At 37.8% G+C, this 15,450-nt stretch overlaps 1 protein-coding gene across 1 annotated transcript; it reads right to left on the bottom strand.

The window, feature by feature from the left end:
• Positions 1–637: 637 nt before the first annotated feature.
• Positions 638–14,331, bottom strand: LOC108675193. Its single transcript, XM_018163186.2, has 10 exons — positions 14,008–14,331; positions 13,405–13,589; positions 11,978–12,223; positions 11,050–11,267; positions 10,389–10,475; positions 9,448–9,553; positions 8,542–8,792; positions 7,636–7,710; positions 4,914–6,464; positions 638–4,411 (listed from the first exon to the last, which is right to left on the bottom strand). The coding sequence occupies exons 1-10, from the start codon at positions 14,154–14,156 to the stop codon at positions 1,853–1,855; spliced, it is 5,427 nt and encodes a 1,808-aa protein (XP_018018675.1). The 5' UTR covers positions 14,157–14,331; the 3' UTR covers positions 638–1,852.
• Between the last annotated feature and the right edge of the window lie 1,119 nt (positions 14,332–15,450).

Raw genomic sequence — 15,450 nt, 5'->3', positions numbered from 1 at the left:
TAATATCTCGAAATAAGTGAGGTACTTGGTGCCTGTGAGATACGGCGTTAATGCATGGACTCACAACAATCAATTTTTTTCTTTGCCGTGAAAGAATCCCTATAATTGCAATCTTCACTGATATGGGACTAGAGACATAAAATATCACAGCTATAGGTAAAAGTTGACGCATATATTATTAAGTAGTCCGTTATGTATCTTAGCAGTGACGTAGCAGTTCTAGAGTATAATTTTACTTATTGCTTGGCAGTTATTAGTATCAGTGCACCTCGTAGTTTTAGTAACGACCAATAGCCTCTTCAGAGTTGAACGCAAAATGGTTACACATGAAAAATAACATTAAAAATGTACTAAAATATGTTGAAGCTCTAGTTGAAACATATATTGGTTTAGTAAAGAATAGATATTTTTTTACATATACGTATTAATGGTGAAAAATACGCGATAAGGTTTTGTCTGGTATCAGACCATTTATCATTTGTATGGGTGACTCAATTATTTATTCCTCATATACCGTTTTATGTCTATCACTCGTTTTTTTCCTGCAAGTTTTATTCCATTTAATAGACGAAGTTCAGGAAATAATTTCGAATTATTTAATACACTCGCGTGATGGGTGTCCAATTAAACAATGCAGTATAAACGTTATTTTTATTCCTTAGCATATTACATGCAAAAATAACTTGAAACTATGCATTGATTTTCATCATGGAAAAAGCCGATGTAAATTTAAATTCATTACTCCTTTCATGGGGTTAGCGTCAACGGCTTCAGCGAAGAACATTTCTATGTGCCGAGTTGCACATATCTCACCATTTAACTGGCCCTGTTCAGCCAATAAACAATAATTCGCTATGTACTCCCCTTAGTAAAACATAGCTATGATAATAAGATGAAATTTGCAAAGGCGACGTACCGTATCTCAAGTTAAGTTTGTAATTAAGCGCCACATAATTATTTCACTCATGTTAGGCACAAAAATGTATAAAATTCTTATTAAAAATTAAATGGAAATAGGTACAAAATGAATCCTTAAACGTTAAAAATATATTCAAGAAACGATAAATATCAATAGAAATTTTGTTCAATTTACTGAATTTCTAAATCGTGTGTGAGCAGCACGTTTTTCAATAGTTAGTTAGCATTGCACGTCATAGTTACACTTTAATCTAACTTCAATAGCTCCTGCAATTATCTAAAATTTCAGTGAAGAAACCTTAAAATAAACATGTTCAAGAAAAAAATTGTTTTTCAGTCGGTTATATTTTCATGACCTGCTCCACAAGTTGCTTCCGATATGTCGTTTCTACACAACCTAATTTCCTCCATGACATGAATTCCAAGTTCTAAACAAGTAAACGAATCTGATGAGCTCGCGTATTAGATGCATCTAAAATCTATCCCTCTGTACCACCCACTATGATACAATCTGCGTCCAGCTGTACAATTAAGAGTGCATACTCAAATTAAAACTAGAAAAATTAAACTAAAACAGAGGATAAAACAATAGCAGAAAGAATGCCGTCTTTTCGATTATTTTGGTCGTTATTCCATGACGTACATGTAATAACATCCGTCTGATAATATACCAGCGGAGTCAGTATCTAACTACAGATTAAAAACAGCCTCAGCATTGATCACGCATAATATTTAGCAGACGATGTAGTCCATGTTTTCAGTACCTCCCAGTCGTTTCAGTCTCTTTCATGTCTTAGCGAGTTTAAAAACGAATCGCGTCATGCAGAACGAGACACCACTAATCCCATCAATTCACAATTTACTCCTCGAATGGAATTGAAAACACTTGCTGACCCTATTAAACCCATTCTGAGGAGAACGCACAAATTAATACTCACAATTTGGTCTCGAAGTGTACAGTGGCTGGAGTCGCTGTACTTGCCATTGGTTTTGGTGTACCCTGTTTCGTGCGCAGACCGCTGGTACTGCGTCCGATCGGAGAGCAGGATGCGGGGTCTGGCACGACCTTTATTTTTGCTTTAGCTTTGTTCGATGACGATCTTTGGGATTGGTCATATGCATTGTTCGATGACGATCTTTGGGATTGGTCATATGTCGGTGTAACAGCATTTGGAGCAAGCGCCAACTTATCACTCGTGTCTTCCGCTTCACAAGTACCCAAACACACTTTAGTTTCAACTTCAAAACACCCCGTCAAATCCCCTACTTTCTGATTAATGTTTTTATTTTGCGTTTCCGACACATAATTGACTTGATAACTTTGCAAAGTTTTCGGACTGATTTTTTGCAAAGCATTTTCATCGCCTAAAGGAATTCGGTCTGGAAATTCCATCGCAGGTCCAGAGCAGTTGTCGCTGTTCGTATTGGAAGATGGCCGCAAATTCTCTTTCCCAGAGGAACAGGCTTGGGGAGGGCTGTCTTTCTCCAATAAAGGAGCCAGTAATTTTACATGGTCAGATATGAGTAAAGAGCCAAGATCAACTGCACTCCGATAACTCAAACGAGAATGAGCAGGATTTCTGACGAAATTGACTCTCATCTTTGGCGGTGAAGGATTCTCTTCTAAATGGATACTGGAGTCATTCGTGGCATCGTATGAAATACTCAGTGGGTTTTGTCCATCAAGACATCGAAGTAATGAATCGGAAAATTCACCGTCTGTTGAATGAAATGTGTCATCCGAACTACTTAACACGTTTTCTTGAAGTTGACAGCCAGGTACATCTGACTCGCCACTATGAAATTTTTCGCTCCCGACGCTATTGTCGAGAGGTCTTTCATTATCGACAAGGGTGATTTTGCAACCATTTAATTCGTTAACATTGCATCTGATGCAACTACTCCGTCCGGATTTACATTTATTGTCTATTTCGAGTAGCGAATCGCTTCGCACCCTGTCATCACTGCGGGAGGATTGTAACGGATCTGCCGAATCAAGGGACGAGAAGCGTGAATGTTGAGGTGAATGCGCCGGAACTATTGGACTTAGCAAGGAACGATTGAACGGGTGAAGAATGTTTATGGCATCACACGACTGGCTCCTGATTTCACCGCTACTACCAACATACGGAGTAGTTGGGTCGTAAGAAATGTCAGTTGTAAAACACAAACCAGACTCCAAGACGGGAACGCTACGACATTTTTCTTCCTGTTCTACGGTAGTAATAGAGATGTGATCACAGCAAGACGAAGGTCTTTGGACGCACGGTGAGCATTCTGCGTGTAAATCGAGTTCGCTGTTATTTGCAGACGCGAGAATACTTCTCGTCTCCAAATATTCACGGAATACTAGAGTTAAACTTTCATCCAATTCATTGATCGGAGATTGGGCCATCGAGACGAAAGATGAATTTGATGTGTCTGACAGGATAGGAGTGAGGCTTCTGTAGGTAGGATCGAGTAAAGGATCGTTATTAGTCTTCAACCGACGGGCTATTTGAGCAAGAGATGAACTACTGAGATGGCGGAAAAACTGACCTAGAGCAGCAGACGTGCTTGATGAATATCGAAGATCTAAAGATGTGCCAGACGGGGAGAAACTAAAAGGGCTGGGAGGAGGTGACTTTACGCTGCGGTCAACTGATGATGAAATACATGCATCGGTAGTTGTGTTACTTGCAAGCAGGTCCAATTCAGCGTTTGGCTTGGAAATTAGATCATGAGTAGAAATATTCTCGCGTGACCCAACATCTGGAGAGATGCTGGAACTTTGCGCTCCATTATTTTCTGCCTTGTCAGCAGCTCCCATTTTACCAGAGCGCCGTTTGCTAAGACGACGAGACAAGCTACGCCGCATTGACTTTCCTAACTGAGAAACATTTTTACTTCCTGTGGGTTTCATGCAGTCTGTTTTCACATCGCTAGACTCCAGAATTTGTGAGTCACTCTTATTCTTTCTTTTAAAAGTTGATTTCCTTCTAATTAGAGGTCTACCTCTTGGTCCATTTTCACCTTTGTCAGATACGTCAACTGAGAGAGTGGTGCGAATTTTCTGGGGAGTTTCGCTTGCGTGGGGCTTGAAGCATACAGTCTCCATGTCGTTCTCTGTGGAACACTCAGGAAGGCTGAGATGAGACAAGTTTCGCTTATTTGGTTTGAGGCTATCGGTAGTTCCCAATAACTTCGCCGTTTTATTGAAGTCGGAAGATGAAACCATTTTGCCTATGGCACAAGAGTCGTCTGTTTCCTTCGTTTCTTTTCCATTAAGATTCGAGAAATTCCCCAGAAGATTAGCGGTTCCAGCACACTCAACATTCATTCCTCGTTTTTCAACTTTCGAAGAGGTGGCGCAGTTCTTAAACTCAGCTTTGTTTGTTCTGCGAGTCACAGAATTATGAAGAGCGAGGGCGGTAAGTGAAGAACTGCTTGTGTTTCCGCGGCTGTTCTTGGTAGACACGATGGGGCAGCGGCTGCGGGGTGTCAGCACCAGTGCCTGAATTGTACACAACATTCACTTAAGCATAGCACAAGGAATTTAGAACATCCCGTTGCTATCTCTAAGAGAGCACAAAAATATACCTATTGTAAATTTGCTCGAGATAATAAATATATGGTGTTTTACAGTCATATTTAAACTTTGCATATATTACTATAAAAAAGAGTAACAGAGGAGGAAAGATTATTAGTATGAACAATAACTGGTTATAAAAGATGGCAAAAGCTGAATGCAATTGGGAAGCGCATTAATGCATGAAATGAAAGCTGATAAAAGAAAGCAATTGTTAATACAAATTCAAAAAAATTAACAATTAGTAGCATGACATAGCGTAAAAACTAGTCTGTTTCTGGTAGAATAGAATATTTCATACGCAAATATAACCCGTCCATTATCGCACATCGATGAAAAACATGGACGAGAGTGAACACGTGTCAAATGAAGCCTGGTAAATCACGATTGAAGCGAAGATCAGCAACAAGAGCAGCATGAAGGTTACCTGAGTGATGTTGTCAGTGAGCATAGCGTTGGTGAGAGGGGAGCCTGGTGAGCCGGACGTGGCAGCAGCAGCAGCTTGTACAGCCTCGTATGTTTTGGAGTTACTCGGAGCACAAAAAATTGTTGGAGTGGATCCGTCAGGGAACATAGATTTCCCGTCAACTAGCGCTTGTGGCGAGTCTGAAGGTTCATCTGTGGCTGGAGGCATGTCATTGCATGGCAAGTTCCCATCGGGGTAGAAATAACAATGTTCATTGGGGCTGCTGGTGGAAGATTTCGTTTTATCTCGTGAAGTAGAAAATTCATCTTCTTGGGTGACTGATGCCGCAAGGACAAGCTCACTTTCTGACTCGGTTTTGCGAGAAACCCCAGCATCAATTTCAGTCTCAGCAAGCGAATCAATTCCTAGAGCTGATATACTCGATTCAGAAGTTGAGTTCGTTGAGCGGCCAGAAGAAATGGTGAGGGATCCTGAGGTCGACAGCATCTGTTTCTTTTCAATAGCTGAACCATCAGTCAGGGAATCAGCAGAGGCAGAATTAACGGCTTCGATGCAATGATTAGTATCAGGGGATGCATTTGAAGACGCTATATTCAGAGAGTCAACATTTCTCTCGTCTGAAGCTATGATAGATGGTTTATTAAGACAACAAGGAATTTCATCGGGAATTTCGCAGGCAATGGACGATGACTCTTCTTCACAACCGTCAGTAATGGAAATAATATAAGGAGGAGCTTCATCAGCATCCAAGAAATTCTTCGCAAGACGAGCAACACTCTCCTCATTTCTTGAGTCTTGAAGGTCACATTGTTTGATGGACCGATAATCTTCTTTCAAGTTAGTTTTTGGACGCTGAACACTGACGTTGTCATGAGATGCATTTCCATCTTCCACTGCCACACGACACTCTAAATCTCTGTAGCAATCCTGTACCGAGCTAGCATTGGCGAGGCCTTGTTGGGCAATTCTTTTCAATGAATCTTTTTTCAAGTGAAAATCTCTCGAAGCATACGGTTCATCCGGCACATGAACGAAATTCCATTTACGTGGCAGTGTTCTTCCAGCATTGCTGCAACTGCTTGGCGACTTACTATCACTAATTGTGGCTTCATAATTTCCAAAAGATCCATGACAATCGCCAAGATTTTTTACATTCTTCCCACCACTGGAGACGACGCCTCTATCACGGCCATTTGCAACACCAATTCCATCTTTAGCGACAGCAAAATTTGGCTTGCCTCGCGCTGATTTACTGATGCCAAGGTTCGTCTTTTTAAGGAAAGGCGAGGGTGACGATGGAAAAAGACATTTGCGCAAGTTCTTTGGTGTAGCGAGGTTGTCCCAACTTTTGGCTCTAGCTTGCTGCTGTACGGTCTTTGGAGTCGCACACAGATTAGGAGTGGTGAGCGTAGTGGCAATAGATGCATTGTTGATGGGGTGTCGGCCATTCACATTCACTTTCATGCTGGCGACACTCGGAGAGAAAATGGGTGACGAGTTGTGTAATTTGGAGTGTTCTAACGCGGTCATGGGACTGTATGATCCAGATTTCTATTGTACCGTATTGAAATAAGTTAATTGGATGATGAAACCAGATCCCAAATAATGAATCGTTAATTTTTAATTGTTCATAATGAACCCAATTTTTATGTACAGACACCGATCCAGATCCATTATTATTTAAACCAAAGCAAACCACAATAAATAGAAATAAATTTGTTGATAACAATGATGAAAGTGTGTTTTAAAGCAAAATAATGGGTAATAGGAACGTCATGGTGGATCAGCCCAAACCAAATCACACAAAACATGCAAGGAAGAAGACGTCGCATTGATGGTACAATGAGAGTGCGTAACAGTTAGAGGCACAAGCCGTTGTGTTAGGCAAGGGACGATACAGCGTGAGGCACACGTCGTTGTGTTAGGCAAGGGACGATGCCAGCATGGGGATGACAGCAACCATGGGGATGAAAGAAAAAAAACGGTGAACACGCAGGTTAGAACGATCACAAATGCAAGACGTCATGAAGGTAGAGACACATAAAACATAAAAATATCTCAGGCACTTTACGTAATGCTTTTAGTATATATGGTCTATCTTTTTACAACTGCAATATGCATCAACGTTTTTACACTGCTGCTCAGGTGTTCTGTTGTGAACTGGCAAACCCAGTTTACAGTTAAATATACATTTAAATAGAAATAAAAACAGCATTTATTACCGAGACAAATTGCTTATTGAGACATACCAGGGTACCTACACCGTAGGTACTGACAATTGTAACACTTGCAATAAGTTTTTAAATCACAGCATTTATTTATTAAATGCCTTTAACTTGGTTTTCATAAGGAATAATAAGTCGTCATGATCAAATAAAATTTCATCAATATCGCATCATATTTTTACCGTATTAAATTAAGCAATTCAACTGCCATAACTTAGTCTTGACAAGCCTTGGTAACTCATCATTAGCACATAAACTTAGAGAAATTAGCAAGACCTTTACCAAATAGCAATACACTCATTATTTGCTCATGTACAAGTAATTCTGACTCAGTTTAGCCCGTCATTAGAGCATATCAGTGCTCCGTGAAGAAATTATGTCACTAATTGGACATTATGACCCATACTTTTTCCAAGTATTATATTATCATTATAATAATTATTATTATCATTATGGTATAAAACAAAGGAACAAAACAGGCATAGAAGAGCACCCACCTGCCAGTCGTGGTTTTGCAACGAAGCGCTGCTATTCAGAGGCTCGCGTCTGCTGCCGCCTCTCAAAAGGTGTTTCTGCAGAGACACTTTCATTTACCACAAAATTCACACTTGAACAAATAATTGGTCACAGGATTTGTCTGCCAAAAAATTCATAGGTTCAAGAAGGTAAAAAATTAACACTTATACAAATAATTAAGCTGAAAGTTTTGTTAGCAGAACAATTTGCTGATTCAAGACAGGAAGATTCTAACGGCTACCTGAAGGTTATGTAAAAAGTAGAGTAAAAGAAATAAAAATATGGTTTCATCAATAACTTTCATCTTTCAAAGGATACTGCACTGAAATCATTCTCAAATAATTTAGTTACAACTGAAAAGGAAACCGCTTCAACACAAGGTCACCCACAACCTATTTTCATTGGTATTGGACTGAATTTTCACCAAATCACCGCTTAGTTCGGCATAAAAATATATTAGGATGTTATTGTTTGCCGGCACGCATAGTCATTAGCAATGCAGCTAGATAAATTCATTCAAATTAAAAAACGGCTGCTAATCTCGTGTTATTATATAGTTTTCGAGGACCCGCCATTTAAAATGCCTCGAAAGTGGCAAATAAGCATATTTCAACTATTGTCGGGCTGAATAGGTACCACTGTACCAACGCTTGGTTCGATTATATTTTTATTGTAATATTATGCATTCTGACCAAGGTTAAATGAATCCGATTGAGTCCTTTTCCTCCTTGCCCTTACTTTAATTGCGCAAAGTCTTTAGTTCAGCTGCTGTGTTGACATTTTTGTTGGGTGGAATAACTACACTCAATACGTACAGTAATATCCTTGTAACATTATTCAGCAAGACAAGGATTATATAAATCCTTGCAATGCCTCATTGTCCTTACTTTAATGGAATGAGCAAAGGCTTTAGCTCTGCTGCCATGTTGGTACTTTGGAGTGCCGTATCCACTAGCCGTGTTGAACTGGCGCACGAGCTTGCGCTTCTTATCAGAGTCCGGCAAGTTGCTGACGTGTGCGTAGAGTTCAGCGAGGGCGAGCGCTGTGGTCTCCCTAGCGCTCGCCGCCTCAGTCTGCGCGCGGTCAACAAAACTGAACACTGTGTTGGCCAGAGTGGGGTCGTGGTCAGGGCACGAGTCTGGAACAAACCAGCAGTTGTTATGGGACGAATAATGGACTTTATGACTCTGAAATAAATAAATAGTTATTATACACCAAATAACTGCTCAGAGCATGAGGCCAAAACTAACTGACGTTTGTTCTGAAATGAATAATGGACTCAGAACTTTTAAACAAACCAACAGTTGTTATTGGATAAATAACTGACTTGATGCACGTAATAATTATATGGCAACTGTTAAAAGAGTGGCTGGAGATCGTGAAATGAGAAATGAAAAAATAATCAAAGACTAAAGAACTAAAGCAGAAAGTATAGCCAGCTGAAAGGTGAAAATCTGCAAAAAATGATAAATAGGCATTGTTTTCAACCATAAGCTATGAGAAGAATTTAAAATCTAAGAAATAGTGAATTCAAGTGAATTCACCATATTATCATTGATACCCTTCTTCATGAACATATGGTGAATTAACCTGAAGTTTCCTTTGCTTTCAATTTCAATAGTTACTTGCGATTTAAGCAAACTAATTATAGAAGTATTTTCTAGAGAAAATTGCTAAAAAGTTGAAAAATTCTGGAAGAAAATTTTTTACAAATTTACAAGAGAATAAAAAAGAATAAGAATACAAATTTACAAAATAATGGAGGCAACATAGTCAGCTAATAGATGAATTGCCTGCAAGGGATGCATCGTGCTGCAAGCACAGAGAGTGGCGGAGGGCGGCGGCCTCACTCCTGTTGATCCAATACTGCTTCACGTCACATTCCAGCTCAATCGGCACCTGTCCAGAAAAAAAAAACACTTAACACAATGACTGAAAATAAAGTGCAATCAGCAATGAGAGTAGATACTTAAGTTTGGAAATTCGATATTATTATACAAGGTACCGGTTAATAAGGTGCTGAAATAAGGGTTTACAATAATTGCTTCTCGAAAGTCTCAGTACCAGAACCAGATAAGCAATTATGAGTTACTCCTAACAAGGGCATGTATCGTTATACTACGATTTAAAACAGGCTAAAAATGATGAACAAATATGATTTAAAGTGTTGAACAAGAAAAAGTTCTGATTCAAGTAATGAAATAAAGGTTTACAATAATTGCCTCCCGAAAGTTTCAGTACAAGAACCAGATAAGCAATTCTAAGTTAATCCTATTAAGGGCATATATTACTATGATTCAAAAACGGCAATAAATGCTCAATAAATATTCTTTAAACAATGTTGAACGAGCAGAAGTATCGATTTTCAGTGAGATATCTAGGCATTTCTATTGGTGGAGAATCTCTGTTTTTTAACTTTTTCAAAGCACTGAAATTTTAGATTAGAATAATGAAGTTCACCAGATATAATAACATCTTAGTTCTCATATAAGAACACTTGGGGAAACAGGTTGGTATTCTTGAGTTGAATATTAGAGCTTGTGCACTTAGCAATTTGTATAAAAAAATCCAATTTAAAGTGTTGTGTGGGTCTTCCTTCCTTGTTGCGACATGAAGGTGGAATATTTTGTGCTGGAGTCACTTGTACGGAGCTGTTAACAAATGAACCTCTGTTGGTGAATATTAATTCCATCCTGATGGAATGCATCAAAAGTTCCAGGACTGAGAAACCAACCTGGAAAAGCTTAGTTGCATGGCGAACCATAAACGCAACTGCTGTGCCAGCTACACTGGAGTGGGTCTGAAGGTCAGTGCCAGTCATCTGAGGTAAAAATTGCACAATTATTGTAGTCGCCGACATTATGAGGAAAATAATTTTTTCTCCAATATCTTTCATCTATGCAAAACGTAACTATAAAAACCAAGCCAGTAAATTCAGGAATCATATATCAAGAAGTTTCCTTAGGGATTAATTTTACCATAATATAAGTGCAATATTACAAAAATAGTTTATACCTGATTAAACATAGATGAAACCTATGATATATAAAGTAGATGAAAACTAGGTACCTATGATGAAAACGTAGATATAGGTACTGAAAAACTGAAAACATTTGAAGGAAGTGAAACATAAGACATGAGTTTCTCTAAGGAGCTGCAAATTGAGCACTACAAAAAAAAATTATCAAAGATAAAAAAATAACAAGCTTGCACTTGAGCATTAAAAAAATTAGTCAATAGTAAAGAAAATGATAAGCAGCCACTTTGGCATTAAGAAGCAATTGTTCAATAATGAAAAAGATATATTCTCTCAAACAGGATAACAGGATCAATGACAATACAAATATGGTCCAAATATTTTCAATTTGGGATCACTCAATTAGTAGGAGACTCACTTTTCTGGGACACATGATGTGGGGAGCAAACACCATGCCAAGGTTGCACGCACTCATCCTATTGTGTAGGTGATGCAAGGCAATGTTGTGCAGCAGGAACAGCAAGGCTTTAAGCAGCTGGAAGTTGCACGGTGGCAGCAGCAACAATAGCAGCTGCAGGGCTTTGATGCGTCTATGATAATGAGATGAGCCGATGCTGCTGTCTTCTGAACTTACATCTATAAAGGTTGAGAAAACCAAAGAAGGATGTTATTATTTTTAGCGCATTTTCTCATTTACGGAAAAAATGCCCTATTGTGCTCGCCATGTCCGTCTGTCTATGCCATATTGTGCTCGCCATGTCCGTCTGTCTATCTGTCCGTCCGTCCGTGACCTCAAGTTTTTGTCGACGAGAAAATGAGCTCTCTGTCACTCACTACAGTGAGTACCTACTGAGTTATATTTTTACACCAGTTTTCGATGTGCAGGTTGGTCACACGCAGTAGCTTGATTAGGTTATAGGAATTTAAATAATTAAAGGTTGACTTCATTGTTAAAATTTTATTATTGACCGGCAGTTGCTTTAATTCAGTCGTGTTGTGACCATAGTGTCTCAGGCTATACTTGGAGCATTTATTATTGTAATGTTATTGTATGAAATAGGTTACAGCAAAAATAGTACAGAGAGAGGGTTGCAACGACACACTGCTACATTAATGTTTACATGGAGAATTTCAGTTCACATCCTTTGTTAACAAAAATCTCTAGTACAGTAAACGGGGCGATCTAAATAAGCATTGCTAAGTAATGTAGAAAAGATATATAGTAAGCAGGACAGTATCACTCATGAGTATGATATGTCAAGTGTATTAATAATTTTTTTTTTGCCCAAGTGTATCAATATTTTTTGGGTTATTTTTTGATAAAAAAAACAGACCATTATACTTACCAGCCAGCTTGCAGTGTAAGATGAAGTTATGATCTAGCAGTAGGGGTTCAGGCAGATCAGCCAACATAGATTTCAGAAGCGAAGCAACATCGTGGGTGCTGTATGATGACAACACAGACAGTAAAAACGCAGCATCACAACCATTCTCATTTGACATGGTAGACATGCTTTTTGAGATGTGATTCCTGAGTTCCAACTGTCTTGAACTGCTGCCACATTTGCGGAAAATTCCCTCTGTTCTAACATCTGCAAACAAATTTTATTAATAACTTGGTACCAGCACTCATTACAGCTTAAATAGAGCATATATCCAGTAGGTACAGATATATATTAGAGCCAGTCTCTAAAAACAACCCATGCTGATTTGAGTTGCAAAAGCAACACACATCAAACATTTTTATTTATGACACTAGGTCCCATAACTTGCTCTACAGTCATTCAGGACCTATCATAATGACATGGAAGTAAAAAAAATGAGCACCTGATACCTCCTTCATGTTAAAATAAACTAAGAAAGTTTTGCAATTTCATCTAAATTATTAGGTGCTGTTTCAGCAACCTTTGTCATCATTGCAAGAGAAATGAACTTTACAAATTTTTTGGTGTTAATTCAACAAACATTTTTTTTTAATTTTGTATAATTTAGCTTTTTTGTTAAAAAAATTTATCAATACAAACTTAATAATTTTTGAGCATTGATAATAGTATAAGTCTCAAGTTTTGGTACAAATTTCATAGTGCTAAGCCAATTTTTTCAAAAGCTTTGAGAAAAAAACTGAATTTTTATGCTGGCTCTATATATTGATGTTAATTAAACTACATTTTCATAATGGCAATGATGTGCACCAGTTTACCCAAGATTCAATTAGCTGGACCTGAATTTTCTTGAGGCCATGCAACCTATTCAGAAACTGTTAGTCACAGAAAGTGCTCAGCAGTGATAATGTCAACTTGTTAAGAAATGAAAATAAATTTTTTATTTAAAATTCATCAAGTTAAACATGCTAGACAGTAGAAACCATCACATGTCATGAATCCAGATAAAATTTCACTTCAGATACAAATTTGATCATCATCAGAGAAAAACCCAATGTTTATCTTGAATTTATCAACTAGTTTGCATGTAATAATCCACTTTTAATTACTAACACTTAGGAGAATTGAAAATTTTCATTGAAACCTCACAGCCTTCAGGTCATGCATTCTAATTGGATTAGAAATCTCAACAATCTAGCACACCGCCTTATTGAAATGACAGGAGAGATGTTAATCTAGGTTCAAATATTATCCATTCTAATTCTCACAATAGGAATTATTTACCAAACCATTTAGACACAAATAGTACCTATTGACAAAGTTTGAGGTATGGTAATACCTACATAGATAGATAAGCCAACAAATTAGCAAAAACAATATCAGTCACTCACTATCTGGTGATCCAAGGAAGTCAATGATGAAAATAAAATGTTGAAGCAGTTCAGGAGAGAGATGCACAAGTTCTAGGGCTTCATCATTAGGCAGCTGCTTCTTGCCTCCACTGAGCCACCGAGCCAAGGGTGCCAGCTGCCTCCAGCCACTGCTGCCAACACTTCTTTGACCATCAATGCTGTCACTGGGAACAAGGAAATGGTTCAGTTAAAACATAGTGTATTAATAATTATTATTAATCATTAGATACCTATCACAAATTACATTCCTGGTAGCTATCTACAACATCATGTGATCCAATTCCAAACAATCCAGCAGATAAAAAAATTAGATCAGTACTCACTACAGTTAGTGATAGTGTATTTTCTCATGTCCCTCCAACACGGATGGACAGATGTCACGGACTGAAGGACATGACGAGCACAATAGTGCCTTTTTTCCACAAATGAGAAAGTGGGCTAAAAAGAATTTAATATCCCCCCCAAAAAAATAATAATAAAGGAAGGTTGAGGTGTGGAATCAATAAACTCAAGTTACCAAGAATCAAATTTTCATAATAACATCTTACATATTTCAACCCAAAATACTAGCAAGACACTCACCATATGGTAGGTAGATCAGTAGTAAAAGACAGGTGCATTTTGACCAGAGTATTGTACTGCGTTGGATCTTCCTGGCGCAATTGTTGCAATTGATCTTCCACCAGTGTAGAATAGACCTTGCTTTGACTGTCATTATTGAGATCACTCATTTTTTCCCTTGAAATAATTAGTTGGTCAGAAGAATGACGCAAAAAACTGAAGCATCGATGCAAGAGTTTAGCAAGGATTGTTCAAGTAATATAGATGTATATATATAACTTCTCCACTCAGACATTGAACCTGGCCTCTCATTAAGTGAATCATTCATCAATCATGTAAAGATTCTAAGTAGGGAAATGAATAGAATAATTAAATAAACAATAAATGATTTTACAATTTTATTACAATATTGGCATACTACGGTACAACAAGTGTACAAAAAATACGTATATTCTCAATATGATACTAAAGTAAAACATGGTAATAAGTGACTCGCAGGGGTAAATCAGGACAGTCTATCATGTCATGAAAATTATATAGCAGCAAAACTAACTGGAATTTTGATAAACTAAAAATAGTGTCATAAACTTCAACATTTCGCCTAACTATGTAGCATATAGGAAATTAAGAAATCATTCATCTAATAGCTCTAAAAATTCCCCGAAAAAAAAAAAAAAGTTAACAAATTATATTTGAAAAAATAGTACTTTTGCTAAGGTCTGTGGTAAAATAAATAAATGAGGTTTTAAAAAATTTTGCTTGAAAATTTGCAAACAGCAGTTGGCTTTGAAACTTATTGCAGGAATTTGTGTACTTCAATCCAAAACTAAATTGGTTCAGAGATGCGTATCACTTAGTGCTAGAAATAAATTTTGAACTCATATTGGGTCAGTAATGAAAGATAATAGAATAGCAATATTAGTTTTTAGAGCATGCTCTCAAAATTTCAGAGCTCTGCCGCTTCTCTGACAGTAATTTCTGGAAACCCAGATATGCATGACAGTACTGCATTTCTATGTTCTTCAGCTGTGAGGTACACTGCTATTGTTTTGGTAATTGGTTCATATTTCAAAGTTTGGGAGTTTATTGCATATAATTGATTGACCAGGACAATCTTAGACAATCTTAGAGTTAGGAAGATATCTTTACTTGAAATTGTTTACTAGCACCTAGCCCCTGATCTACTTGCTAGTGAAATTTGTCAAGTGCTAGTCCAAAAGCAGGAAAATGTGCCAGGTGTGTGGGAATTCATGTCTTCAATTTTCAATCTGCGTGGTGCGCAGTAATTTGCCAAAAAAATTTGCTGTGTGCCGTTACTAGTTATAATTTAAATATAGGTAGGTGTGTGGCAACAACAATACCACCATGCCGCATGGCAGCAATGTATGTAGCATATTAATAACCATATATAGTTCAATCCATGTTGTGATAATGCACACATTCAATGCTGGGTTATGAACAATG

Source organism: Hyalella azteca, unplaced genomic scaffold (genome assembly GCF_000764305.2).
Source record: "Hyalella azteca isolate HAZT.00-mixed unplaced genomic scaffold, Hazt_2.0.2 contig2228, whole genome shotgun sequence".
Classification (NCBI taxonomy): Eukaryota; Metazoa; Arthropoda; class Malacostraca; order Amphipoda; family Hyalellidae; genus Hyalella; species Hyalella azteca.
Note: the sequence above shows the minus strand (reverse complement) of the source record. Positions and strands in the feature narration are given on the sequence as shown.